Source organism: Aquarana catesbeiana, linkage group LG05, assembly GCF_042186555.1.
Source record: "Aquarana catesbeiana isolate 2022-GZ linkage group LG05, ASM4218655v1, whole genome shotgun sequence".
NCBI classification, from domain to species: domain Eukaryota; kingdom Metazoa; phylum Chordata; class Amphibia; order Anura; family Ranidae; genus Aquarana; species Aquarana catesbeiana.
The window spans coordinates 181847551-181875405 of record NC_133328.1 but is presented as its reverse complement, the minus strand read 5'-3'; the positions used below and the strand labels follow the sequence as shown (position 1 = coordinate 181875405).

Below are 27855 nucleotides of genomic sequence, written 5' to 3'. Positions count from 1 at the left end.
GAAAGCTATACAAATAAAGTTGCATATACAGTGAGATCCACATCTAAAAAGAGAGTATCTGTAATACCCACAGCTGCAATATACCAACTGTCTTTGCTACATCACAAAAAGGGAAAAGTACGTATCGGTAATTTTTTGGGTGCAAAGCCGAAATGGCTTGTCACAATGACAATGGCTTTACCAAACTGAAAGTGAGGGAAAATATCAACATTGACATAGGCAGCAATAAAAAGCTGCCTTCCCAAACATTGCTAAAACAAAACCTTATCAATTCTGGAGATTTCCCCTAACTTCAAGTCTGGTGAAATTGCTTTCAAGGGAAAACAGTAAGTAATGGGAAATCAATGTCATGTAGGGGTTTCTCCAGATGGCAATAAGCACACAACAGGGGTACTAATCTTTTCAAAATGTATTCAAAACTTAACAAAAAAGTTGGGCTGGACATACACTTTAATTCATAAAGGCAAAGGTATTATGGACCTTACACATATGCCCCTGGAAATGTCACATATAAACACTTGGAATCAGAACCAACTTAGGCATACTTGGGTGTACTTTTTTGCTATGTTTCTAGATAAAAATAAAATAAAAAATCTGGTTGGCTGTTATTGCCAATACAGCCACTTCCCTTTCATACTTTAATACATAAGTGAGACTGATAAAGTGTAATGGGAGATGAGAGAAGAACGAACATTGTGAGGACATCTTGTAATAGCAACCAATTAGCTTCTCGCCTTAATGTATCTATCTAGTGCAGGTTCTGGAAAGTAATGAAGAATCTGAATGATTGCCATTCACAATACCAACAGTTATTCTCATATATACTTCAATGCCACAGCACTTAGGAGAGCAGGAAAAGAAAAGATAAGGAACAACAGAATGTTTGGCTGGTTTTGTTTGTGTTTAAAGATAACTTTTTGAAAGGTCTGACTGTTGATCATGGACCAACTTAGAGACCTTAACTTCTACATATAAGTGTTGTCAGTGGCCCAACAAGGGTTTCAGAGGTCAGTTCAGTACCATAATTTCAGAAATACGTATATTTATATAACTGAATATAGCTAAGTAACATTTTTAACAAGATTTTCTTAAAAAATTTCTATTACAGAAGGTGACTTAAAGTTCTACTTACATAAATGTTATGCCATGTACTCACCAATCTTTTAATTACTCTCAGAAATAACTTCTGATGTTTTGGTTCTCTTCTTGCCAGCAATACTTGAGCAAAGCTCTCCATGTTATCTGTAGTCATACTGTCCTGGCTGTCTCCACCATACAACTGGACCATCAGTGACAAGCAATGGGATGAGCTTTCAAAGATTTCTGTATCTTCTGAGGGCAGCTAAAATAAGAATGGAACTAAGTCAAAATAACAAAAATGCCACTTACAAGTAGTAAACTAACTAAATTATAACAATATATGCTGACTAAGTAATATCCTCAATATCCCATTTATTTGTATGGAGTTGAAGTATACAAAATCATAGCCTGTGAATCTTAAAGTTTTTTTGGATGAAACCTGCGTACATGTATTGTCCAATGCTGCTTGTCACCTCAATCACTTTATTTACAAATGTTCGAACAAACCTGAAAGATTGTGCTACTCAGGGCTAAAAACAAGTCAACACATTTAAAAAGAATATGAATCATGTGGTCTACCACAAATCATTGAATGTACAGAGACTCAGATGAACAGAAACATAAGAGGTGTGATACAAACATTACCATGCAGAGTGAGGAAAAAAGTCATAGAGTCTTAGAGTCATAGAGACCTCATTTTCCGTTTGCCTCTGCGGAGTGGTGTGGTGCCATGTAGAATGGCACCCAATGCCCTAGTACAATATGTGCTAATGGATTCACACTGCAGCGCACCCCAATGCATCTCCCTCCCACACATGCTCTCACCAACAAAACTGATCCCCCAAACCACACTTGCACACAAAACGCATGCCTTAAGACTCACTGCCACTGTACCAATGAGCACTTCTGTGCTCACTGCCACTGCAGTAACCTGCCCTTAAGTATTTAGCCCGTTCAGCAAATTGGCACTTTTTTTGCTAGCACAGACTATAAGGATAAGTGAATATAAGTAGTGAACCACAAAGAGAAAGAAATTAATTCTCTAATATGATGTTGCCAACATCCCTTAATAATTTATTGTATGAGGTCCCTTAAAAAAGGGACACCAGTACCCCCCCGGTACAATGGGACTATGGGCGAACAAAAAGAAAATCATATATAAAAAATATAATTTATCTAGAAAAATATTGTTAAAAAGGCATGTATCAGAAACATGGTCATAGTTGATACAGCACATATAATATAAAACAAGATTTCACATACAAATACATTATTACAAATTCAAAAATGAATATGAAATTCTTCTACTGGCCTGACATGTTTCAGGAAAGTATCCCTTCTTCAGAGGCGTTTATTAAAGAGGATATAAATATATTCAGTGTTGAATGTTAAAGAATGTATATGGATTTCATTTAGAGAAATAATTTTATAGAATTTGTCACGGTCTATCCATCAAATTGATGAATCCCAAACGAGCTAGGAACAGTCCCCACAAGGGTCCCCAAAAGGATGACCACCACAGAACGACCACAAAGGAAAACCTTTAGCCGGATAACTGAGCATAATAGTGCAAACGACTGGAGCGTTCCTTTTTCTCAGGCACAGAGACTTACTGTTTTCTGTTTGCCTCTGCGGAGTGGTGTGGTGCCATTCAGAATGGCACCCAATGCCCTAGTACAACATGTGCTAATGGATTCACACTGCAGCGCACCCCAATGCATCCCCCTCCCACACATGCTCTCACCAACAAAACTGATCCCCCAAACCACACTTGCACACCAAACGCATGCCTTAAGACTCACTGCCACTGTACCAATGAGCACTTCTGTGCTCCCTGCCACTGCAGTAATCTGCCCTTAAGTATTTAGCCCGTTCAGCAAATTGGCACTTTTTTGCTAGCACAGACTATAAGGATAAGGAACACCCCAAATCCTTACCCTGCCAAGTCTACAGTTATGCACATTCAGTCCCATAGATAACAGTGGTGAAGCATAACACACACCTATAGTCACATACTATTATTTTTCCATTGATTTATTGACCTTTCAGGTAATCATAATTGAACAATCATTTCACAACTCACATGGTGAATTATTTCTTTGAAGTTAGAATAAAAAAAATATGTGGTAGAGAATGTTCTTGTGTTTTACCAAAACACTAGGGTATACAATAGATTTTATATTGCCATAGGCACTGTAAAAAAAAGCTGGTTGCAGAGAAATATCTCTTTCCTTCTGTATCTATTCCTCTTTTTTGTAGCTAAAACAGGCAAAAAAGATCCCGTGTGCTATTCAGTGTGCAGTCTCAGTTACACTGTACAGCCACAAACATCTTTTTGATACTTTCTAAGTCATTGGACAGCTGTGATGATGCGGATTCATTATCCAGTGAGCAGGCTGGAGACAAATGACACAAGAAGCTGGATGCTGAATCAGGAAATAATATGTTTCAACTGCCAAAGTGCAATGTGGCCAGTGTTTAAATCTGGCTGTGCATAATTGCAAATCATTTTGGCAGCTAAAACATTAAATAAACATTTAGGTATTTAGTATATACGTCACTTTTTCATGCTGCATGCTGTTATTTAATCACTTCAGCCCCGGAAGGTTTTACCCCCTTAATGTCCAGGCCATTTTTTGCGATATGGCACTGCATTACTTTAACTTTTTTTTCCCCACAAAAAGAGCTTTCTTTTGGTGGTATTTAATCACCTCTGCGGTTTTTATTTTATAAACAAAAAAAGAACGACAATTTTGAAAAAAAACAATATTTTTTACTTTCTGCTATAAAACCTATCAAATAAATATGAACATTATGATCCATGTTCCTGATTTGCATGGCAGTCTGCTTGTTTACATCGGCAGACCACTATTTTGTTTCTGTGGGAAGCAATCGGGTGGCCGGCGGACATTGCGTCGGGCCCGCTGATTGGCTCCCCCTGTGGTTAATCAGCATGCGATTGCACCTCTGGCAGCACGCGCACACCCCCAGTGGCTATTGAACAAAATCACGTACAGGTATGTGATTTTGCACAATAGAGCCGCCTTGCCGCAGTATATGTATGGCAGATGGTCGGGAACTGGTTAAAGTGCTTTTTCACATTTAAGTACAGACTAAGTTGTCCAGCAAAAGTATCAGTACAGAGACTGGGGCAAATTATGGCAGGGATGGCTACAAAAGGGGAAGTGTTTTTGTGGCTGTTGTTAGTAAGGTGTCCCTGGAATTCATTTTGAAAATCTGGTAACCTTAACCCCATTAGTCCTCTGAACTACACAAGGTGCCATTATTATGAAGTCTGCCTTAAATGAGAAGTTCGGGAATCTAAAAATACAAACATGCATACTCACCTAGATGGCTGCATCACTGATCCCAGCTGCAGCTGACCCCTGCTGCCTTTAGACCGAGAACTGACCAATCAAAAACCACTGATCGCTCAGTTCTCGGTCTTCAGAGAGCAGAAGGCCGGTGACTTTCAGTCATTGGCTCTCTGCTCTGCTCCTCTAGCACTTTCTGGCGTGCTGGGCTGTGAAGGGGCAGGAGTGGCTGGCTCAGTCTCCCAGCCACTCACTGAGAGGCTGAGCCAGCTGCCAATGCAGGCATCTGGGTGGATCCTGACTGTAAAGTTGGGATCGATCTAGAACCTGGACTGGCTGAGTGACATCAGCCGACAGCGAACTTTAGTCCGCTGTCGCCTGAAAACAGGTCACAGGCTCACATCCTGTGACATCTCCTTTACCTTTCAGGTAGCACCAGTGGCAGCACAGAACTGCTTTGCGACGTGCATGAACCATTCCACTCTGCTCACAGACCACAGCTAGATGGAAGACTGCTAGGAATGGCACATGAGCACTCTGCTTCTGGCGCAATTTTTTACATGTGTTAAAATACACATTTGTGGGCTAGGAAATACCCTAAAACTTCCAAAACATTGTGTCCTTTCTAAAAGCAGAAGCCCTGCAGCATAAAATGACAGCAGTCGCAATTTTTTATGTTGTACATAAACACAACATAATCCCCCAATTTTTTTGTACAAAATAAAATATTATGTTGTGTCGAATAAATAGATGCCAAACATGTCAAGCCATAAAACTCAGTGCATTAAAATTACAGTGCCCAAAGTTATCAATAGCCAATTCTTTAAATTCCATACATGATGGAAATAGAACATTTTCTTTCCCAATACCCAATATGCGAATTGAGAACTGTGTTACTCTTGTGCCAAAAGAGGGAAAGGAGGCACCTCTGGGTGCAGATTTTAAAACAAATTTAATATTCATTAAAATATTCGCAATGCACTCACATTTTCGAAGTTAAAAGCAGGCATACAATATTTTCCCAAATAGGGCTGTCCTCAGTGTAGTCACAATCTTTCCTGGACTCCTATCTGTGTGTGTCCTCTGTGGTCTCCTTGTACACCGCTGAATGGTATCGGCCGACTGCAGTGGAGTGTAGTCCTCAACACAAGGCTTGGAGCGCACAAGAGTCCAGACGAGGGATGATGATGTCACCGGAAAGCGTGCTGGCTGTTGATGACGTGAGCAGCCGTGCTCCTTTCTCAAGCTGTTAGACAGGGGCTGTTCACGTCATCAACAGCCAGCACGCTTGTTGTCATTCCAGTGACATCATCCTTCGTTTGGACTCTCATGCGCTCCAAGCCTCGTGTTGAGGACTACACTCCACTACAGTCGGTCGATACCATTCAGCGGTGTATGAGGAGACCATAGAGGACGCACACAGATAGGAGTCCAGGAAATATTGTAACTACACCGAGGACAGCCCTATTTGGGAAAATATTGTATGCCTGCTTTTATTTTGGAAAATGTTAGTGCATTGCGAATATTTTAGATTTTTTAAAAATTTGTGATAGCAGATTACCCCCCCCTCTCTTTTTATGACATTTCCTTTTATCCAGTTTGTCTTCTTTGACAACAATCAGCAAGATTGTGGACTTGATGCCTCAATGTGCATGAAACTATTTGTGCATCCAGCGCATCTAATTAATGTCTGTAGAATATATACTGTTTTAGCTCTTGCGCCTTTTACTTGTATAATTTACTCTTGCGCCACCTGGTTTAAATATGTGGTGCTTTAGGGTGTTTCTGTAATCTAGTGTTAGTGTAAAGCTGCTGCTGACATCAATGTGTGTTCCCACACTTAAGTGCTTAAATAAGCGACAATGTGAATGCCATGCTGCTCCAAGTTAAGTGCTCAAAATGAAATTATTTCAAAATGACAATAACAGTGATTTGTGTAGTGCTTTTCAACTACTGAATTGGTGAATCCACTTATACTACTATAAACACAAATTACAAATCTGTATCCAGCTTGGTGGTTATAAGATACAAACTTACAGTATATTAAAATAAAATTCATGTGATGCCAGCATGCCGATGAAAGTGACGCTGGGAAGCGGAGGCAGACGCAGACCAGAAGTGACATCATATGCGGAAGTAAAGCCCGGGAATTTTGACTGATGCTTGTTTGAAAAGTTTTAAATGTAAATGCATTGGATTTTGATTTTAAATAAACGGTTTTTCACCACAATACTGCACCATGAGAGGCAATTTCATATCTCCTCATATATGAGCGAGACATGCCGGCAGCATGAGTCAGATGGAGCATTTAAAGGCACAATACTCTTTGAGTAGTGAAAACAATAGGGGGTACTAACAGAGACCCCCCAGAGGTACAGAGGAGGAGGAACACCATTTATACCTGGGAGGATAACCAGGTAATGATGTATGACACCTATTTTGAGGTGAGAGTTCTAAAAGCACAGAGCATCAGGGTGGCAGAAAGTGTATGAAGAAATCAGGCACTCCACTGAGACACATACAATAAGGTTTCACCTCTGGAGCTGTTTTCTTCTCACTTTATTCTCATGTAATTCAGCACATTGTATCACAAGTATTAGACTGTATCTGACTTTATGCAACACTACATCACATGAATCTTATTTTAATATATTGTAAGTTTGTGTTTTCCAACCACCAAGCTGGATAAAGATTTGTCATTTGTAATTATAGTAGCATAAGTTGATTGGACACCAATTCAGTAGTGGAAAAGCACTACACAAATCACTCTTATTGTTATTTAGAAACTATTCCATTTTGAGCATTTAACTTGGATACCCAATACTGTATGTGTTAACATACAAGTGCATGCCATACATGAGAGTTTGCATACATACATGTGCACAGTTCGATGGAGTGCTTTTATATTTTATTTTCATTTAATTTTTTTTTTTTTAACACAATTTTTTTCAACAAACTTTACTGCTATTATAAGGGGCCAACAAGCCCACTATATGATAGCTTTGGGCAGGTAACAGGTATTTACTACGGAGACGAGACATCAGGGGTCTATTATACACAAAATGTCTCTCTTGCCATATGCCCCAGCAGATCAAGCACAGACTGTGCAGCAGGGATCTTGACAGTTCTGCACCCTGAATTGTGCTGAGAGACTCATAAAAGTGATTCTGCAAGCTCTTCAGCCACCCAGATCACTTTTTTTTTGACAATTCTATATAGCCACCCAACTCTATAAGGGGGAAATATTGAAAAAAACACAGTAGCAAGGTGTGCAGGGGGTAGGAGGAAGAAGGAAGAAGTATTTTATTTGTACATGAAATTGGGCTTTAAACTATGGAAACAAATGGTGACCAATTGTTATTATTTGTCCCAACCCATCATTGTCCCATTTGCTGTACAGCACGGTCAGCATGTAAATTTGGAGTACAGGATATGAATTGATTCTTAGATCACGGGTTATATGACGCTACCTTCAGGTGATTGGGCACTGACAAAGGCTATTTTGGGACCACCCCTGTGTATCCATATAGCCCCACACACTACTTGGAGCTCAAGTTGTTTTTTTTTGTTTTTTTCTGCAATTAGTAATGAGATCTTAGAGGAAAGAGAGAGGAGGAACCTGTGCCCTGTACTGTACTTAACATATGGAATTTACAGGTGAATCAAAATTATCTTAATAATACAGTACATGACACAGAAATCAATTCAAAACCATTTTAAAAACACAAACAGAGGATCAGGTGGTGGCCCCGCAACCTGAAAAAAACAGATGCCTAATATATAACAGCCCAAAAGCCCAACACCTCCAGGAGAATGAGCTCAAGTAGGGAAGTAGGAACTTATTCCCTGAGGGCAACGGCCCTAGTAAAAAGCCAATTTAAGAGGATGGAGGCTTCCCATAGTGGGAGCGCCCTGTAGTAAAAAAGAAGAGGGGACCGTTTCCAAGGAAAAAGTGGCAGATAGCCATAGATGGTAGTTCTGACCCCACCGATAAGGTGGCGCAAAAAAAGTTTGACATGGCTTTCAGAAAGGACACGAGGAGGAAGAAATAGGTTCTCACAATAAATGATATAAGGAGGAAGGGGAGGCATGAAGGAGTGGCTTCCAGGATAATTTGTCCTCATGTATCAGAAGATGAAAGGGAGCTTCCAAGAAGAAAATAGGGGGGGAAACCGAGGCAGAACTACGATTACCAGGGGCAATGGAGAGAAGAAGGCTCTATGTGGGCAAGAGCGATTATAGAGGGCCCAGAGAAACACAAAAGTTCCCAGTGGGCAACAAAGGGAGTGCAAGAGCAGGGGTGTTAGGAACAAGACATACATGGCCAAACCAATACCTGCCAGGTACTAGGGGCTAGGTGTTTGGCAAATCCAGATTAAAGAAGTTGCAGGATGAGGAGAGGATATATGTTTTAAGATGGAGTTCCCTAATATCACACTAGGTGAGATCAACCTCACATAATAGATTGCAGAGTATGGGAGAAGCGATTACCATGCCCAAAGAAGGAGGGACACCAAACTTAGAGGTTGGAATGTGCCTAACTGGCAGATCAGCAGATTAGAAATCCTGGGAAATCTCTGGGCAAAAGTCTGTAGAGCAGTAATACATCTGAAGTTCCTCATTAGAGAGGCAGGCAAGTGCCAGGGACCGCATGAGGAGAGGGGAAAAATGCAGAAGAGAAGCACTGAGAACAGGGGCAATGTGACTTTTTCTGGCACTAAGTTGCTGAATGAAATTCGACTGGTACAATGGGCCAAGAGTTTGAGAAGGCAAGAGCAGAATGGCTTCTCAGCCCATACAATGGGCAACTTGATAATCTGCAGATCTGATATAGGGTGGGAAAGATAAAAGAAAGCTCAGAGCAGAGTATAAGGACTGTAAGCCATGGAGGTACAGTATGTGTTATAATAAAAAGGTGTAAAAGAGCTTTGGATAGTGGAGCTAACCTCCCCATATAGAGAGGAGAAAAGGCCTTGTGACCCTTAATGGAGAAAACAGGGCACAGACTGCCTCAATACATTCTGAGATTCACCAGCAGAATCTGAGCGAAATTCTCATGGAGGGGCAGCCAAGGGGTGCTATGAGAGTATGTTCTTTAACATTATGACAAGACACAGACAAAAATGGTGTAATGGAGGAAGAATGTGAATAGAATGATGTCAGGTTTAGATCCAGATAACCCAGATGCTACAAGGTCAGGGGTGGAGCCTGAGATGTATGTGGGATCAACCAAAAGAAAGAAGTGTGAAATTCAGCATTTGGGCAAATGGTTAAAAGAATTAGGCACAGGGACCTTGTAATAAAAGGTCTCAAAGGAACCCTGGGATATAAACTGTAAATAAGAGTCTAACGAAATAGCTCCAAAGAGTTTTGAGATTTTTCCAGCAATGTGAGGACTACAGTGCTGTGTGAATAGATAGGGAATAAAACTCATCACAATATATTTGCCATTAAAGCTATACAAATGCTCATTTGATGCATACAGTGTCAGGTCTACTGGAGACCAGGCGGAATCCCAGCTACTGAAGAAATTAAGACAGATGTTTTAAGGCCTTAATGGGGCATATGTCCCTAAGCGAACAAGGCGCCCTGAGCAAGATTTGGAAAATACTTGTAAATTTTCCTAAAGGTGAAAGAGATGATCACCCCTTTTGTTTGTAAAGCTGCAAGGAGGTATAAGGAAACTGTCTACTTTTTGTGAAGCAGTAAGTAGGAACGGGTAGTAGAAGACAAAAGGGAGAGGACTGCAATAGAGACTCTTTGTGTATCTCTCCAAAAGAAAGAGTGCAATAAAGGGCCAGGGTGTCTCTGCTCTAGGCAAACAAATCCTACATGTAAAGTAGACGAGGACAACAGGTAGGTGTAATTGAGAATGGTAAAGCAGGAACCCCTTTCCCTCTATAACCACTTTAATGTATTTCCCAAGGGATTTTCCAAAGAGAAACTCACCTTCAAAGCGCATATTCAAAAGTCACCTTTCCCAGGCAGGGTCAGTTGACCAAGCTCTAAGCCTTAAAATTCTGTGCAAATGCACAAAAATTAAGGACATTCTCCATGATGTCTACACAGAATATTAGGGCGGAGGACAAGAGCTGTGGTCTTACAGAAAGAACATCTACTGTATATTAGCCATACCAGGAGAAAACTTACTGTTGAGTTCTCTAGTTCAGTTCATTATAGTCCAGGTAACAGAGTGACAATAGCCACCTGCAGGGCTGGGCCTGGACAGAGCAAGGTAGGATTATAAAAGTGTCTCCAAACTTAGATCAACTGAATATTGAAGAAGGGAAAATCCTCAAAAGGAATAGCCAATTCCACGGTGGGAATGGTCCATCTCTTTCTCAATTCCTCTTCCAAAACGCACAAGGCAGCAAACACACCACCAAGAGTGAATTATCTCTCAGACTTAGACCAGTCATCATACAGAGCCCAATGCATTTGGTCATGACTAGGGAAAGGCTTATAGGTATTGTAGGTATAGGTATTGCCTTCTTTCTTGTGGCAAATGGAATATGTGGAGGCTGTACAAAACTAGATGCATCTAGCCAGAGACTGGTACACACTGACTCAACCAATGAGTCCATCATAGCCAACATATAGTGAGAAGCTGAAGGATTAACTTCACCAAATTTTGGTGTTTAACAACTTCAATACAAGGCACTTTCCCCCCTTCCTGCCCAGGACAATTTTCATCTTTCAGTGCGGTCACACAACGCTGTACCCAAACAACATTTTTATAATTTTCTTCCCACAAATAGAGCTTTCTTTTGGTTGTATTTGATCACCACTGGGTTTTTTATTTTTACTAAACTAAAAAAGACAAAATAGAATTTAAAAAAAAAAGTTTTTCTTTGTTTCTGTTATTCAATTTTGTTTTCTCCTTCACTGACCAGCACTGATGAGGCTGCACTAATGGGCATTGATGAGGTGGCACTGATGAGGAGGCATTAATATTTAGAATTGATGGGCACTGATAGGTGGCACTATGGGGCACTGATAGGCGGCACTGATAGGCAGCACTGATGAGGAGGTACTGACAGGCATTACTGATGGGCATCTGAAGGGCACTGACAGGCATTACTGACAAGACACTGGTTGGCACTTTGATGGGCACTGATTGGCGATTTGGGTGGGCACTGACTTGTAGCTGATGGGCACTGATTTGCAGCTGTGGTGGTACCTCTGATGGGGGCTGTGCTGATAATCAATGTGCTGATTATCAGCTCACTTCCTGGTTCATGCTGTAATCAGCTGTGATTGGTCGCAGCTGATCACGTGGTAAAGAGCCTCCGTCAGAGGCTTCTTACCACGATCAGAAATTACACACCACTGTTTGTTGCTCTGCGTGCCCCCCGTGGGCGCGTGCTGGCTTGTTATCCTGAAAGACGTCATATGACGTCCAGTCAGGATAACGGAACCCCAGCCCGGCTATCATTCTGCTATAGGCCGGGCGGGAAGTGGTTAAAAATTTTCAGCAGCCTCTGCTAAAATGTCAATATCCCCTTTACCTTACACAAACGTACGTAAGCCAGGTAAATTCAGGTCCTAATGCATGAATTTAGCCAGGGAAAGAAAAGGGAGAGTGGAGTAGTGGTAGCCTTTGGAATAGATCAGACATAGTGGCAGAGAATTTTGCTTTAGTCAGACATGCCACTTGTTCCATATCTGTGTGGGAGCACAATTCAGGAGACTAGAGCAGTGTCAGGGTAAGACCTTGCTCCAGAACAGAGGAATAGCTATCAACTGGGGAGGAACTTAGGGCCTTCAGTGGAATTCACGCTATTTTTCCCACTTGCTCCAGCTCCCAAACACCTGTAGTCCACCATTGCTAAGTGAGGATCTTCCCCTATCAGGTGCTCATGGAATAGATGAGGGGGTTCAGCAAGACCCATATGAAGGAATCACAAGAACCCACATGTTAAACTGAGTTCCTGTGGCTTTGTCTCTGAGGTACTGGCAACAGGTGAGACAGCAAACAATCAGCTTGTGCTGTTGGCAGAAAATGGCGGCAGGTGCACAGTTAGGAGTCTTTAAGCACTACATCACTAGTCAAAAAATATAGTGAGGTGGAAAAAAAATGAATAGGTAAACACTATATAAATGTTACCTACAAAGTCAAATAAAGCATAACCCATGCCTTCAAAACCTTATGTTGTGGTTAGCACTGCAGTGTGTCTTCTAGGATAAAGGATATAATGTAGCGTATACATTAGTGTGTCCAGGCCTGGCCTGTCATGGTGGGCATACCCATGAAGAGGTCTTCTAGGTGCCATAGGCATTGACTATAGCCCTGGACCTGTGTAACTACACTTGTTGCACCTTGTGCCAACACGAGTGCCTAATGCAGCAATCCAGGGCCTGAAGCAATCCAGAAACTGCTAATGAACCATAAGACAATAAGCAGTTAGTAAGTTATTGATAGAAAGAAAGAAAAAAAATCTCTCATAACACGGAAAGTGGTCCATTACTCATGGAGGGGACAAGGTTATAGTGGTACATTGGGGGGTGGTCCCAGCAAAGCTTTTGCCACTGTCCAATCACCTGAAGGATAAAAGCATTCCTATAATGAATCCTTTAGTGTATTAGTCACATACAGTTATCAGATGCAAAATTTTTCATGATAGTGGTCCTTTAACTCCTTCAGATCCACGCCATAGCCGAATGACGGCTACAGAGCAGATCTACTTTGCCAGGAGGCCCTCAATAGACATCCTCCCCTTTGCACGTTCTGCAGGCGCTGTGATCACCGAGTCACAGAGACTCGGGTGATCACAGATCGGAGTAAGGGGCCGATCCCGGCCCCTTACCATGTGATCAGCTGTCAGCCAATGACAGCTGATCACGTGATGTAAACAGAAGATCAGTAATCTTTTTTATTTTTCAGTGCAAGCGACATCGGTCCCGAAGAGGAAGAGGCAAAGCTGCCTCATTTGTGCCCACAAATACCGCCTTCCAGTGCCCACACAGTGCCACAAATCAGTGCCCACCAGTGCATAAGTGCCAGCAATCAGTGCCACCTATCAATGCCCACCAGTGTTGCCAGTCAGTGTCTCATCAGTGCAAACCAGCAGTGCTGCCTATCAGTGTCACCTATCAGTGCCAGCTATCAGTGCCACCTATTAGTGCCCTTCAGTGCCACCTATCAATGCCGCCCATCAGTGCCACCCATCTGTGCCCACCAATGCCACTTAGTGCCCACCATTGCCACCTCATCAGTGCCCACCAGTGCAGCCTATTAGTGCCTGTCAGTGCTGCCTATTAGTGCCCATCAGTGCCACCTTATCAGTGTCCATCAATGCAGCCTATCGGTGCCCATCAGTGCAGCCTATCAGTGCCCATCAGTGCAGCCTCATCAGCGTACATCAATGAAGGAGAAAAATTACCTGTTTGCAAAATTTATTAACAAAATATAAAACGGTTTTGTATTTTTTTTTTTAAATTCGGTCTTTTTTAATTTTTTTAACAAAAAATAAAAAACCCAGAGGTGATCAAATACCACTAAAAGAAAGCTCTATTTGTGAGAAAAAAATTATAAAAATTTCATTTGAGTACAGTGTTTTATGACCGCGCAATTGTCGTTCAAAGAGTGACAGCGCTAAAAGCTGAAAATGAGTTAGGGCAGGAGGGGGGTTTAGGTGCCCAGTAAGCAAGTGGTTAAAGTGCATCATGCAGAAAAAGAAACTGAATACATTTTACAAAAATGTACCTGCAGGATGACGTTACAAACACACAGGAGAGCAAAGCAACTGACAATGCAACAGCTGCCCGCTGGATGACTGATGGCTGCACTTTCCGAGGCTGTCAATTTGTCATCTCTCACAAGCTATAATTTCATGTTTTCAAGTAACAGGAGTAAAAAAACTGAGAAAAATACATTCTATTTCCAGAATGACTGCATCAAGCAGCCACTCTGTGCTACATGAAATAGCTTTTCTTTTCTGCGGATTGAAAGTGAGGCTTTCACCCCACAAATCACAGCACATAAGTAAATTGCATTGATTTACTTCCTCCACAAGGAACCTTTCTCTCTGAGGTATTCAGTTAGGTAGCAACAGCCTTGAAATACCAATCAGAGGTTGTGAATAAAACACAGATTTATGAGGTGTTCAGGCTTCACAAGCAAATTATAGAAGGCTGAAGCCTTAGAATACTTCTACATACAAAGACACCTAATGTAAGACAGACCAGGGCAAGCAACTGAAAGCTGCAGGAAAACACAAGAAGCCAGAAATTGCTTTTAACACAAGACATCCAAAAAAAAAAAAAAATTTGAAAAGGGCTAGATAGAAAATCCGCTGACCGCCCAGGGAAAGGGCTATTGGAATAGTTACCATGTCCCTAGCAAACCATGTATTACTGACGTTTGCGGTTGCTGATCTAAAGCTTACGTCTTATCGAGTGACTAGTCCTTAACTCTGCAGGAGACTTAATAAATCCATACAGCACCGAAGCACCGCCATTCAGTCACCTTGTACTCACCCTCATCATTTCCTAAATGTCACAGCAGCATATTGGTGCTCGTTATGTTCCAAATGCTCCCACTTCACAAACCTTTATTATTTTGTCGCAGGCAAACAGTTACACATATCAGTAACTACCCTAAAATTTGAGCTCACGCTGATACATTAGGCTAATCTTTTATAGACAGACATGGCAAAAATCATTTATGTTCATTGAACATATGTTGCATAATTGGCTAGCACTTTGGTTTTGCTAATGTAAAAAAAAAAATCACAGAGTAAATATGGCATCGACAACAAAAAGATTGTCATAAAGGATACACGTTTCCTAGACTGTACGTTTTGCTTTTCTAAGCATCATTTTTACTTTTCAAAAAGTTTGTTATTTGTATGCTTAAAGTGCAGATTTTTTTTTTTTTTTAATAACAAACGTCATTACTTACCTTCCCTGTGCAGTGAGTTTTGCACAGAGCAGCCCCAATCCTCTTCTCAGGTCCCCCGCCGGCACTTCTGCCCCCCCCCCCCCGAGTGCCCCTATAGCAAGCTGCTTGCTATGGGGGCACCCAAGTAGACTCGCTCTTGAGTCGCTGCTCCATTCAGACACAGAGCGTGGCTCAGCCCTGCTCTCTCCTCATTGGCTCAATGAGAAGGAAACGACCTGGAAGAACCGCTGCTCCTGTGCACATCGCTGGATTGAGACGGGGCTCAGGTTTTAGAGGAGGCTAGTCACACAGAAGGTTTTTTTACCTTCATGCAAAAAATGCATGAAGGTAAAAAAAAAAAAACATTGAACCTTCAAAACCACTTTAACCACTTCAGCCTCAGAAGGATTTACCCCCTTCCTGACCAGAGCACTTTTTGCAATACGGCACTGCGTCGCTTTAACTGACAATTGCGCGGTCGTGCAACGTTGTACCCAAACAAAATTAATGTCCTTTTCTCCCACAAATAGAGCTTTTTTTTGGTGGTATTTGATCACCTCTGCGGTTTTTATTTTTTTGCGCTATAAACAAAAAAATAAAGAGCGAAAATTTTGAAAAAAAAAAAGCAATATTTTTTACTTTTTGCTATAATAAATATCCCCCAAAAATATATATATAAAAACACATTTTTCTCAGTTTAGGCTGATATGTATTCTTCTATATATTTCTGGTTAAAAAAAAAAATCACAATAAATGTATATTGATTGGTTTGCGCAAAAGTTATAGCGTCTACAAAATAGGGGATAGATTTATAGCATTTTTATTATAATTTTTTTTTTATTAGTAATGGCGGCGATCGTCGATTTTAATCGTGACTGCAACATTATGACGAACACATCGGAGACACTTTTGACTGATTACTGTGTAAATGACAATGGCAGGGAAGGGATTAAACACTGGGGGGCGATCAAGGGGTTAAGTGTGTCCTAGGGAGGTGTTCTAACTGCCATACATGGCTCAAATTTTGAGCTGTTTGTGCCCCAGTTTCTAACTGTGGGGGGGGGGGGGGCTACCACTCACATAACAGCGATCACTGCTCCAGATGACAGGAAGCAGTAGATCCCTGTCATGTCACTAGGCAGAATGGGGAAATGCCTTGTTTACAAAGGCATCTCCCCGTTCTTTCGCTCTGTAACACGATCGCGGGCCCCTGGCGGACACTGAGTCTGCGGGACACGTGGACACAGAGCACAAAGCGGGCGTGTGACCCATAATGCCGCAATTTAAAGGGGGGGTACCTATACGCCCATTTGCCCAGCCGTACCATTGTGCCGACGTACATCATCGTGCGCTGGTTGGCTAGTGGTTAAGGTTGGGTTCACACTATTGCAAATTGGATGAAATTTTCTCCGCATCCAATTTACATGTCAGGAGATCGTGACCGGCTCTCAATGGAGCCAGTTCACACATTTCTGGAGCGGCTCCGGAGTGAATTGCACAGAGGTCTTGTGCGTCTTCTGGTCCATTTCAGGTCTGAATTCAGCCAAAAATTCAGACCGAAATCGGATCTGAAACGGTGAACAGGAACGCACCGGACCCCTGCTGTGAGCCACTCTGTACGGCAGTGTGAATCCAGCCTAAAGGCCAATTGAAGTGTAACATTTTTGTCTCTTTATAGTGTTGAACCCCTGGATATTATAATTTGGGACAGATTTTTGTTTGGAAATGCACCATAATACGGTTTTATCTCAGTGAAAAATGCTGGTTCTGCACTCCTACTGCAGTGCTCTGTGCTTGCATAGCTGAGTAACAACTACACCCCTCATCACAGACTTGTAAAAATATAAAGTGCCCCCCAAGAAGAGTACACAGGGGACTTTTAGGGCAACTATGTAGAGAGATTAAAGAGTATCAGGATATATATAGAAATAACAACATTTATTGAGATGGTATGATATGTTCTATATGGTAATGTATGCACCTACTAGTTTTTAACACCATCTCAATAAATTTTGTTATTTCTATATATCCTGATACTCTTTAACTGCTTGCTGACTGCCGGCTGTCAATTGACGGGCAGGCGGCGCAGCTCTCATTGCGGGAGAACTTCCTTGCTTTCCCGGCCCACCAGGGGGTGAGCGCGGCGCCGACGGCAATCACGCATGCCCGCCGTGTCACTGGGCACTCGGTGCGTGTGCCCAGCGGCCGCGATGTCCGCCGGGCACCCGTGATTGCCGATAACACAGCAGGACCATGGATCTGTGTGTGTGTAAACACACAGATCCACGGTCCTGTCAGAGGAGAGGAGACCGATGGTGTGTTCCCAGTACAGAGGAACACGATCGGTCTCCTCCCCTTGTGAGTCCCCTCCCCCTACAGTTAGAAACACTCCCTACCAAACACAGTTAACCCCTCGATCAAACCCTAGTGTTAACCCCTTCCCTGCCAGTCACATTTATACAGTAATCAATGCATTTTTATAGCACGGATCGCTGTATAAATGTGAATGGTCCCAAAAATGTGTCAAAAGTATCTGATATGTCCGCCGCAATATCACAGTCACGATAAAAATCGCAGATTGCCGCCATTACTATTAAAAATAAATAATAATAAAAATGCTATAAATTTATCCCCTATTTTGTAGATACTATAACTTTTGCGCAAACCAATCAATATATGCTTATTGCGATTTTTTTCTACCAAAAATATGTAGAAGAATATATATCGGCCTAAACTGAGGAAAAAAATTGTTTTAAAGAAAAAAAACTGGATAATTATTATAGCAAAAAGTAAAAAAATATTGTTTTTTTTCAAACTTGTCACTCTTCTTTTGTTTATAGTGCAAAAAATAAAAACCGCAGAGGTGATCAAATACCACCAAAAGAAAGCTCTATTTGTTGGAAAAAAATGATAACAATTTCATCTTTGTACAGTGTTGTATGGCCGCGCAATTGTCATTCAAAGTGTGACAGCACTGAAAGCTGAAAAATGGCTTGGGCAGGAAGGGGGTGAAAATGCCCTGTATTGAGGTGGTTAATGTCTCTACATAGTTACCCTAAAAGTCCCCTATGTACTCTTCTTGGGGGGCACTTTATCTTATTATAGTTATCAAATATGGGATGTTGGCAACAACCTGGTCTTTTTAGGTGAATCCCCTTCAAAACTCATCACAGACTTGTGTTACACAGAATGGAAGGGGGGCATGTCTGACCAAGTCTGTGAATTACTAAGAACAGCGGGTCTACAACCTGCCATACACGCATTGAATTCTTTTGTTCAGCAGACTGAACAAAAGAATTCTAACAGCTTCCTCTATCCATGCTGAACAGCGAGGATGAATGAATCTCCTCTGCTGGATACTGTATTGCGATAGCTGACAATTTTCTACATAACTTCTTTGACAAAAAGTCAGCTGAACAATCAACTTTTATCAAGCCGGATAGTGCTCAGAGGGGCACAAACAGCTCAAAATTTGAGCCATGTATGGCAGCCTTAAAGTGGAACTACACTGCATCTGATCATCATGCAGGAGGGTGTGATTAGCTCAGAAAACCCCTCCTCCCCTCCTGAAGACTTCTGGGATGTATGATGTCATTTGCCTAGGCCTGGAAGCTAGGAAGTAACTGAAGAATTGTAAGAAAAAAAAACAGCTTAACCACTTTAGCCCCGGTAGAATTTGCCCCCTTCCTGACCAGGTCATTTTTTGAGATACGGCACTGCACCGCTTTAACTGACAATTGCGCAGTCGTACAATGCTGTACACAAACAAAATTGACGTCCTTTTTTCCCCACAAATAGAGCTTTTTTTTGTGGTATTTGATTACCTCTGCGATTTATATTTTTTGCGCTATAACTAAAAAAAAAGCGACAATTTGAAATAAAAAACAATATTTTTTACTTTTCGCAATAAGCATATATTGTTCGGTTTGCACAAAAGTTACAGAGTCTACAAACTATGGGAAAGATTTATGACATTTTTTTTTTTACTAGTAATGGCGGTGATCTGCAATTTTTAGCGGTACTGCAACATTGTGGTGGACAGACCGGACACTTTTGACACATTTTTGGGATCACTAACATTTATACAGCGATCAGTGCTATAAAATGCACTGATTACTGTGTAAATGTCACTGGTAGGGAAGGGGTTAAGACTAGGGGCAATCAAGGAGTTAAATGTGTTCCCTCGTGTGTGTTACTAACTGTATGGTGATGTGACTGACTGGGGGAGGAGACATATCACTGTTCATACTTAGTGGGAGCAAACGATCTGTCTCTCCTCTCCTGACAGAACAAGGATTTGTGTGTTTACACACACAAATCCCCATTCTGTCTCTTGTGCCCGCGACCGCGTGCATCGTGTCCCCCGCCGTGCTGCGGGTGCGCGCCTGCTATGGTTGTTTAAAGAGCCGACGTATAGCTACGGCGATTTGCAGGAGAGAGCCAACTTGTCGTAGTATGACGGCGGCTGGTCGGCTAGTGGTTAAAACAGGTAAATATTCTGCTTTAACAAGAGTACCTAGGCATCTCTCCGGTGGGGAAACACAAAAAAAAATAAAAAAAAAATACAAACATGTCCAATAGTTCCCCTTCCTACTAAAAAGGGTATACATTGATTGTTATGCCCCTTTTGTAGAGATCTTGCTTTCCCTTCCTTTTTCTATGATGTGCAAAATAAAATATATTGACATTTTCGGAACATGCAGTAATAGCTCGTCAGTACCTGCGATACATCTTCAGGTGTCATCTGTATCTGCCTAGGGCCACAGGTTGTGGTTTTGTGTTGAGATACTTCTGTTATATGTTATAAGCCTTACACTCATCAGCATCTATGAGTATAATAGTATGCAAATGTTATTTTAATAAATTGTGCCATTAATATAAGGGCTGGTCTGCCCTGAGAGGTGAATCTGTAACAATCAAAGGCTGATGTTAAAAAGTAATGGAGCAACAAAACTATTGTACAAAAGCCAGAGAAACCTGTTTAATTTAGCCCAGGTGGGAAAAGGCATGGGGGTTGATTTACTAAAGGCAAATCCACTTTGCACTACAAGTACACTGCAAATGCACTTGGAAGTGCAGTCGCTTTAGATCTGAGGGGTAGATCTGAAATGAGGGGAAGCTCTGCTGATTTTATCATCCAATCATGTACAAGCAAAAATGCTGTTTTTTATTTTCCTTGTATGTCCCCCTCAGATCTACAGCGACTGCACTTCCAAGTGCATTTGCAGTGCACTTGTAGTGCAAAGTGGATTTGCCTTTAATAAATAAACCCCCTGGTGTCTAACCTGGTGAATTGTAAAAGAAACTGGGGTTAAGAAAATGTGATTATCTGCATTAGTATATAGAGTGAGCTCTGCTGCAGTATCAATTGGCACAGTTGTACTAGAATATATTGTAAAAGCTTTGCATAAATACAACTAGTATGAGCAATAATAGAAAGATAGCAGTAGGCACCTGTGGGTATAACAAGGTGTGGCATCTAGTATGGCTTAGGATAGCATGTACTTGCCAATGTGGTACGGTTTGTGTGGTTACTGGCTCCAGAAAAAAAGTTAATGCATATTTAAACCCCAAAATAAAAATGTAATATGTTGCAGTTTTTAGATGAGATGGATGCATTGTTTTCTTTTTCTCCCTTTATTTTCACCTGGTTATCCTATGAATAACACGCCTATAGCTTTGCAGCTACACTCATTTCCCTACTATATCTATAGCGGGAACCACTGTTGTCACACTGAATGGACTTTGTCAACCCGTGCCTCTGTTCATCCCTATTACATTGTAGCTGATGGAATTAGTAGTTTAAAGCGGAGTTCCACCCTAAAGTGGAACTTCCGCTCATCGGATTCCTCCCCCCCTCCGGTGCCACAATTGGCACCTTTCAGGGGGGAGGGGGGTGCAGATACCTGTCTAATACAGGTATCTGCAGCCACTTCTGGGCTTAGACAGCCACAGAATATCCGCAGATGCCCGCCCCCCCTCCCCATTGTGTTCTGGGAAACACACAGTTCCCAGCACACAACGGGGACCAGTACACTAGCGCAGCGCGACTCGCGCATGCGCAGTAGGGAACCGGGCAGTGAAGCCGCAGCGCTTCACTTCCCAATTGCCTGACCGAGGAGGATTTTAACAGAAAATTTTTTTATTTATCTCCGTCAGTACAAAATACAGTTACAAATATATAAAAAAAAAAAGGGGAAGGAAAAGAACAAGCGAGTAGTATATATCAACGGATATTACAGCAAAAAGTAAGACATCACAGCTGACACATTATTTATATGTGTTTTTCATTGCATGTCATCAATAGTACAGTCTCTGTAGCGAATAACCCTATTTTATATCAACCATGCTGGTGACAGAAGAATTAAGGGGGGTCCCCGGGGGGGTGGGTATGGAAGAAAAACCCGTATAGGGTCTGTCTACTTGGTTACACTAAGATACCATGAGAGAACCGTCAGAAGAGTTTTATCTAGTAGCCCAGGCACCCCATATCTTCTCAAATTTTTGGGGGCATTTTCGGCTCATATATGTAAGCTTGTAGAGTGGAAGGGTATTATCAATGAGAGTTTTCCATTGTCCCACTGTTGGAGGGTCGGGCTGCTTCCATTTGATTAGAATGGCCTTTCTCGCATAAAATGAGGCATCTTCTCAAATTTTTTGGGGCATTTTCGGCTCATATATGTAAGCTTGTAGAGTGGAAGGGTATTATCAATGAGAGTTTTCCATTGTCCCACTGTTGGAGGGTCGGGCTGCTTCCATTTGATTAGAATGGCCTTTCTCGCATAAAATGAGGCATAGAAGATTAGTAACCTCTTGTGGGTGTTTGTGGTGAGGGTGTCACAGATACCAATAGAAGGACACGGGGATCAAGTGCAATTGTTAGGTTCCCAATTGAGTTAATACATTGCACCACCTCCCTCCAGAATTGTTGGATGAGGGGGCATGACCACACCACATGGAAAAATGTACCTGTCTCAGTGTTGCATTTTGGGCATCTGTCAGAAGGCCTTAAATTTTAACATGTATGGCCAGCTTTAGAATTTTGCATAAACTGCCGAAATGTTACATATTAACAATTAATCTCCACATGTGAGTAGCATGTGTAAACTGGAGATTCTCACATATCAATAATAATTTCACATAATCCAAATGAAAAATGCCTTAGTTAGGTTTTGCTTAACAACAGATGCACTAGAATAGAAGCTGCCCGATTCATTTTAGGAAGCCAAGTGAGTACCATCAGCAACAGCATTTGTGTTGCATATATTCCTGTAATTAATCCCACAGAAAGATCTATTTCCAGATTCAGGAGGGAAAGCTTCCTGAACTCAAGAAAAAGTCTAATCATAGGAAAGTGAAGAACCTGTGAACACATCTTTCATGTTTCATGCAGGACAATTTCTCTTCACCTCTCATCAGAATAGATTGATTGTGGTTAATCGGATGTGTAGACATGACATTATTCTACATTCTTCCCCAGTGCTAACATTTCCAAAGTTTAATGAATATAGGATGAATATATTTTAGAATATAATGAGCTCATCTGCATTTCATTAATACTAACAGCAGTTACAATGAAGGCCACAATTTTTCATGAGGTAATGTAATAAAATAATTTACAGTGATTTCCTTCATAGAACAATGTATTATGATCAATGTGTGCTAAATGAAATGAACCAGGGCCATGCTTTATTGCAGAGCTTTCCATTTGATCCCTGCTGATGGAGCACAGAAGCTATCCTTCTGAAAGATGCAGTTAAACATTTCTACAAAAAGCAAAATATCAAATTTGGGCAGAAATGAACCATCTAAAACGTACAGTCTATTATTAATAACAACTGAATGTTGTGTTCTAACTTTACTACACTCACTAGAATTGCGCTGTGAAACCACAATTGGCCTGGGATAAATACAACTTATTTGAAAGTTAAAGCGGAGTTCCACCTACATGCCCAATCATTGACATGCCCATCCGGAATGCTATTATAAATGGTAATATATTTTTATTTAATTATTTGTAAATACCTTATTTTGTTTTATTTTCTTCAGCACTTCCGGCTACAACTGCGTAGACGATTTTGTCACTAGGTGATTCTCATGGACTCCTGGAATATTGGCGTCATCTATCCCAGGAGTCCATGGGAATCGCCTAATACCAAAATCTCCTGGATGTTCTCTGATTAGCAGGTTGTTCTAGCAACAGGGCGGAAACTTCTGCCAATTCCGCCATTGCTATTGCAATGTGTCAGGACGAAAAAGCACCGCGCAGGATATTAGGAGGTGCATGCTAGGTAGCCAGCTATACCGAATCCCGGAAATGATTACAAGATGCCCACAGCAAAGATGGGCCCTGTCTGTATCCGAGATCAGGTTAGTTTTAAACGATTTAAACAATAAATAAAAGGGCCACATTAATGTCATTATCTAAATGTTGTATTTGAAGTGGACCCAATTACGGCACAGTATTTTACAAAAAGATTTATTGAGGGACTAGAACTCCGCTTTAAAGAGGAAGAAAACCCTGATGAATTTTACTTCCTCTTTATTTCCTTGCAAAGGTAAAGCATAATGGGCTACTATGCATTGCATAGTAGCCCATTATGTGTCACTTACCTGAAACTGAAGCCTGTGATGTCACCGTTGTCCCCACTAGCAGCGAGCGTCCATCTTCACCCTTCTTCCTTCCGGGGCCGCAAACTCTGGCTCTGTGACTGGCCGGAGTCGCTTGATGTCACTCCCACACATGCGCCGTAGACATCGGCGCATGGCTTTATTGTAAATATCTCCTAAATCGTGAGGGTTTAGGAGATATTTCCAGCACCTACAGGTAAGCCTTAATATAGGCTTACCTGTAGGTAAAATTGGTTGTACAGGGTGTACAACCACTTCAATGACACGGCTGCCTGAATCACCGTTGCTGTACGTCGGCCGCTTTAAGAGTTCTAGGAGGCTCAGTACACTCCCACCCCCACAGTTAAAAACACCTCCCTAGGGAACCCTTGATCACCTAGTGTTAACCCCTTCCTTGCCAGTGACATTTATACAGTAATCAGTGGCTATTTTTAGCTGTATAAATGTCAATGGTCCCAAAAAAGTGTCAAAAGTGTCCATCGCAATCCCGCTAAAAATCGCTGATCACCGACATTACTAGTAGTAAAAAAAAAATTATAATAAAAATGGCATAAATATATTCCCTATTTTGTGGACACTGTAACTTTTGCGTAAACCAATCAATATACGCTTATTGGGATTTTTTTTAGCAGAAATATGTAGAAGAATACATATTGGCCTAAACTGATGAAGAAATTCGTTTTTTCTTTTTTTTTTTTTTTGGATATTTATTCTAGCAAAAAGTAAAAAATATAGTTTTTTTTCCAAGTCAATTTTTTTTTGTTTATAGCGCAAAAAATAAAAACCACAGAGGTGATCAAATACCATCAAAAGAAAGCTCTATTTGTGGGGAAAAAAAGGACGTCAATTTTTTGTTCGGGTACAATGTCGCACGACTGCGCAATTGTTAGTTAAAGCGACGCAGCGCAGTATTGCAAAAAATGGCCTGGTCATTAAGGGGGCAAATCCTTCCAGTCCTTAAGTGGTTAAAGAAGGATGCCAGATCCAGGCCGGGCTTCTCTCTCCCTCTGCGGCCGTGTGGCTGCATGTACTCTGTGTCCCCTATCCACACAATTGGCTGCATCCATCTGGCTGGACATCCATCCCTCCCATCGGGCTCTGCTCATTGCCACGAGGAGGGACATCTGATCACCGCAGCACTGTGCCAACGCTGTTTGGATTTTCCATCTGCCAGAGGGGAGCTCTGCATTTATTGATTTACATTGTTCAGGATGATAATTGTTTCAATAAACTTTTTTATGGTTTTACAACCTTGGCACCATCATAGACAGTCATCTACCTTTCTTTCACAGGAGGTTTTCATTTAGCGCTTTTTTACTGTGGTTTTTTCTGTTGGTTGTTTTTTAGTAAATAAAAGAAGGCATCAGGTACCCCTTTCTTTTTGGAAACCTGACTCTTCATGGTAGCATGGCATCTTTTGTAACATCAAATCAGGTACAAGGCCTATTTCTCTTGTTGTGATAGCATGACTTAAATTATGAATTTGCTGTGTGAGAATCACCATAACAGGCAATGGTATGAACAGTCAGAGTGATTTGACAATGGTTCTGAACCTATAGGTTTCTGTGCAATTTAGCCAAATTAGCTGTAGAGAAAAGATAAAAAAATTGAAATAAATGTGTCCATTAACACCCTAAGCAACCAGAGCTTGCTGCCAGAAAGTATATTAAATCACGGGTACATCTTTGCCAGGAGAAAGTACATTAAATTGCAACTTATCAAAGATGGGTTTTGTGTAAGACAATAAAAAGTAAGTTAGAAATCAAAAGATAAAGCACAGTTGTATATTTAAACAATGGTGTCCACTTCAAAAGCCTAAAAAAGAAAAAAAAAAAGATATACAGAAAGAAAAACATTCCTTTCTGAAAAAGCAGTGTGCCTACAAAAAGGCTTGAATGACATATCAAGTTCTCAGAGGGCCTGAAGTATATTCTGAAGATCAGGTGAAGAAAAACAATGCTTTTAGCGCCAACCAAGTGAGTGTTCATGTAATAAAAACACGGTTCACACTGTATGTGATCTTTGAAGCAGAAGTGACATTTTTATCCAGCTGTAGTTTTTAGGGCATTCTAATTTTAGAACAACAATGAAGCCGTCTGAAGTATCCCCAGGGCACACTTGCTTGAGCACATTAATGAGGTTATACAAAAGCACACTTAATAGAAAATGACATCTATGTTGGTGAGGTCTGTAACATTGTTGTGAAACTCCGTAGGACAGAAATAGGTCTAAAAACAATTTGCGCAGAGCAGGTGTTCGCTGCAGAGGCACAGTTGTTATTATTTTCATGTGCGGAAAAGAAAATGGAACAGAATATGTCATGTACACAGCATGACTATATTGACTGTATAAGTCTAATAAGGCAGTTATCATTGTTAGTCATTGCACTATTCAGTACTGGCAAAGATGGAATTCTATAAATGGAACCTGCAGGCATACCACCCATGGCAGAGGAAGCCAGAGGATATCCATTACACACAAATCTTTTATAAAATATATTGATGCTTTCTATATGAAAGCTAACAAGTTCTTATTTCCACCGCTGATAGGAGAAAATTGGTGAACATTCAAACTGTCAAATATAAACATCACCTTTTATTTTATTTTTTTGCCCCTGTAGATAACATGTGAAATCCAGAATAATTCTAAAAAAGAAAGGAAATCTAAGCTATCTCCCTGATCTAAAATCTTTACAGCCAACTGACTGGACAACAATTCTAAGGCGTGCAGTCTAAACACATTTACTGGACTTATAAACAAATCATTATAGTTTTATTAAAAAAAGACATCCAAATTAACAATATCAAATTCCATATTGTAATATCCTACCTCCTTCACTTGCCTGGCAAACAGTAAATACTACATGTGCAGAATTTGAATTATATGTAACCTGCTTGTTTTCCAGTTCGTCCTTACTTCTTGTTTAAAAACGCTTGTTGTTAACAAGGCTCAGTAGCTTAAGCAGAAATTTACATACTCAGTGAAAGGACACAGCTTTGCAAGAAAAATCCTGCCATGAATGCAGAGAAAACTATTTTACAGCTAGTGAAATAAAATCATGTTTTCTCCTTTGTTCATTGGATGACGTAGCTCTTTAGATTATCACCTACATCTATGGTGAGTGTGCATTCACACTTTTAGAGCACAAGTGGTAAAGATTTGGACTAATAGAAGAGTCACTTTGAAGAATTTTTGGTGTTAAGATTAATATCACATTGGGCTTTTCTCTAGATATTTTCTTGTTGTTTTTGGTACACTTATGTCACAGAAGTATATGGTATTAATATATGAAGTGTGTAATTGGCACACTTTTAATGGTTTATTATTGCAAAGTTAATTCAATTAATTTCACTTAAAGGGGCAGCTGCATTTCTTTGAATTATCATAATTTAGGCGGGCGGACACTGGTTTGATTACATATTGGACAATAGTTTGCGTGACCCATTGTGTAGAAGTTGACACTGCAAGGCCCTTATGTGGACCTTCAAAAACAGCAAACAGGGAATCTGACCTACAAAAACTGGATATGGCATTCAAATACACCCTAACACCCTGACTACATCCAAAGAGTATAGGGAGATTTTCTCAAGGTGGACTGGTCAGGGGCAAAATGACAGGGGCGCAATGCCTTCATTCAAGTGAAAAGCCAATAGCAGCTTAGGCAGAAAGGGGGATCTTTGATGCAGAAAGACAACGTTACCAGCTCCTAGATTCTGTGTTCCAAGGTAATGGCTACTAGAAGCACTGCTTTCTGAGAGAGTGTTAGCAGAAGGATCTCTCTAATAATCTGAAAAGGTGGTTTTTGCAACACCAATAACATCAGGTTAAAGTCCCATGGTGACAAAAGTGGCCTTAGCAGAGAGAGAGAAGCAGCGTTCCTTACACCCAGAATAAAGACTTGAGCGAGTGGCAGCAACACAAGAGAATGCTGAAATAAGACCACCAACG

The 27855-nt window shown here is 41.1% G+C and overlaps 1 protein-coding gene across 2 annotated transcripts in view; it reads right to left on the bottom strand.

Moving 5' to 3' along the window:
• Positions 1-27855, bottom strand: part of LOC141144583 (serine/threonine-protein kinase ULK4-like) — a 1176078-nt gene that overhangs the window by 236975 nt on the left and 911248 nt on the right. For both annotated transcript variants that reach the window (XM_073630414.1, XM_073630413.1), the window contains exon 35: positions 1157-1342. In XM_073630414.1, the coding sequence (XP_073486515.1) occupies positions 1157-1342 (186 nt within the window). The remainder of the gene's footprint in view (positions 1-1156; positions 1343-27855) is intronic.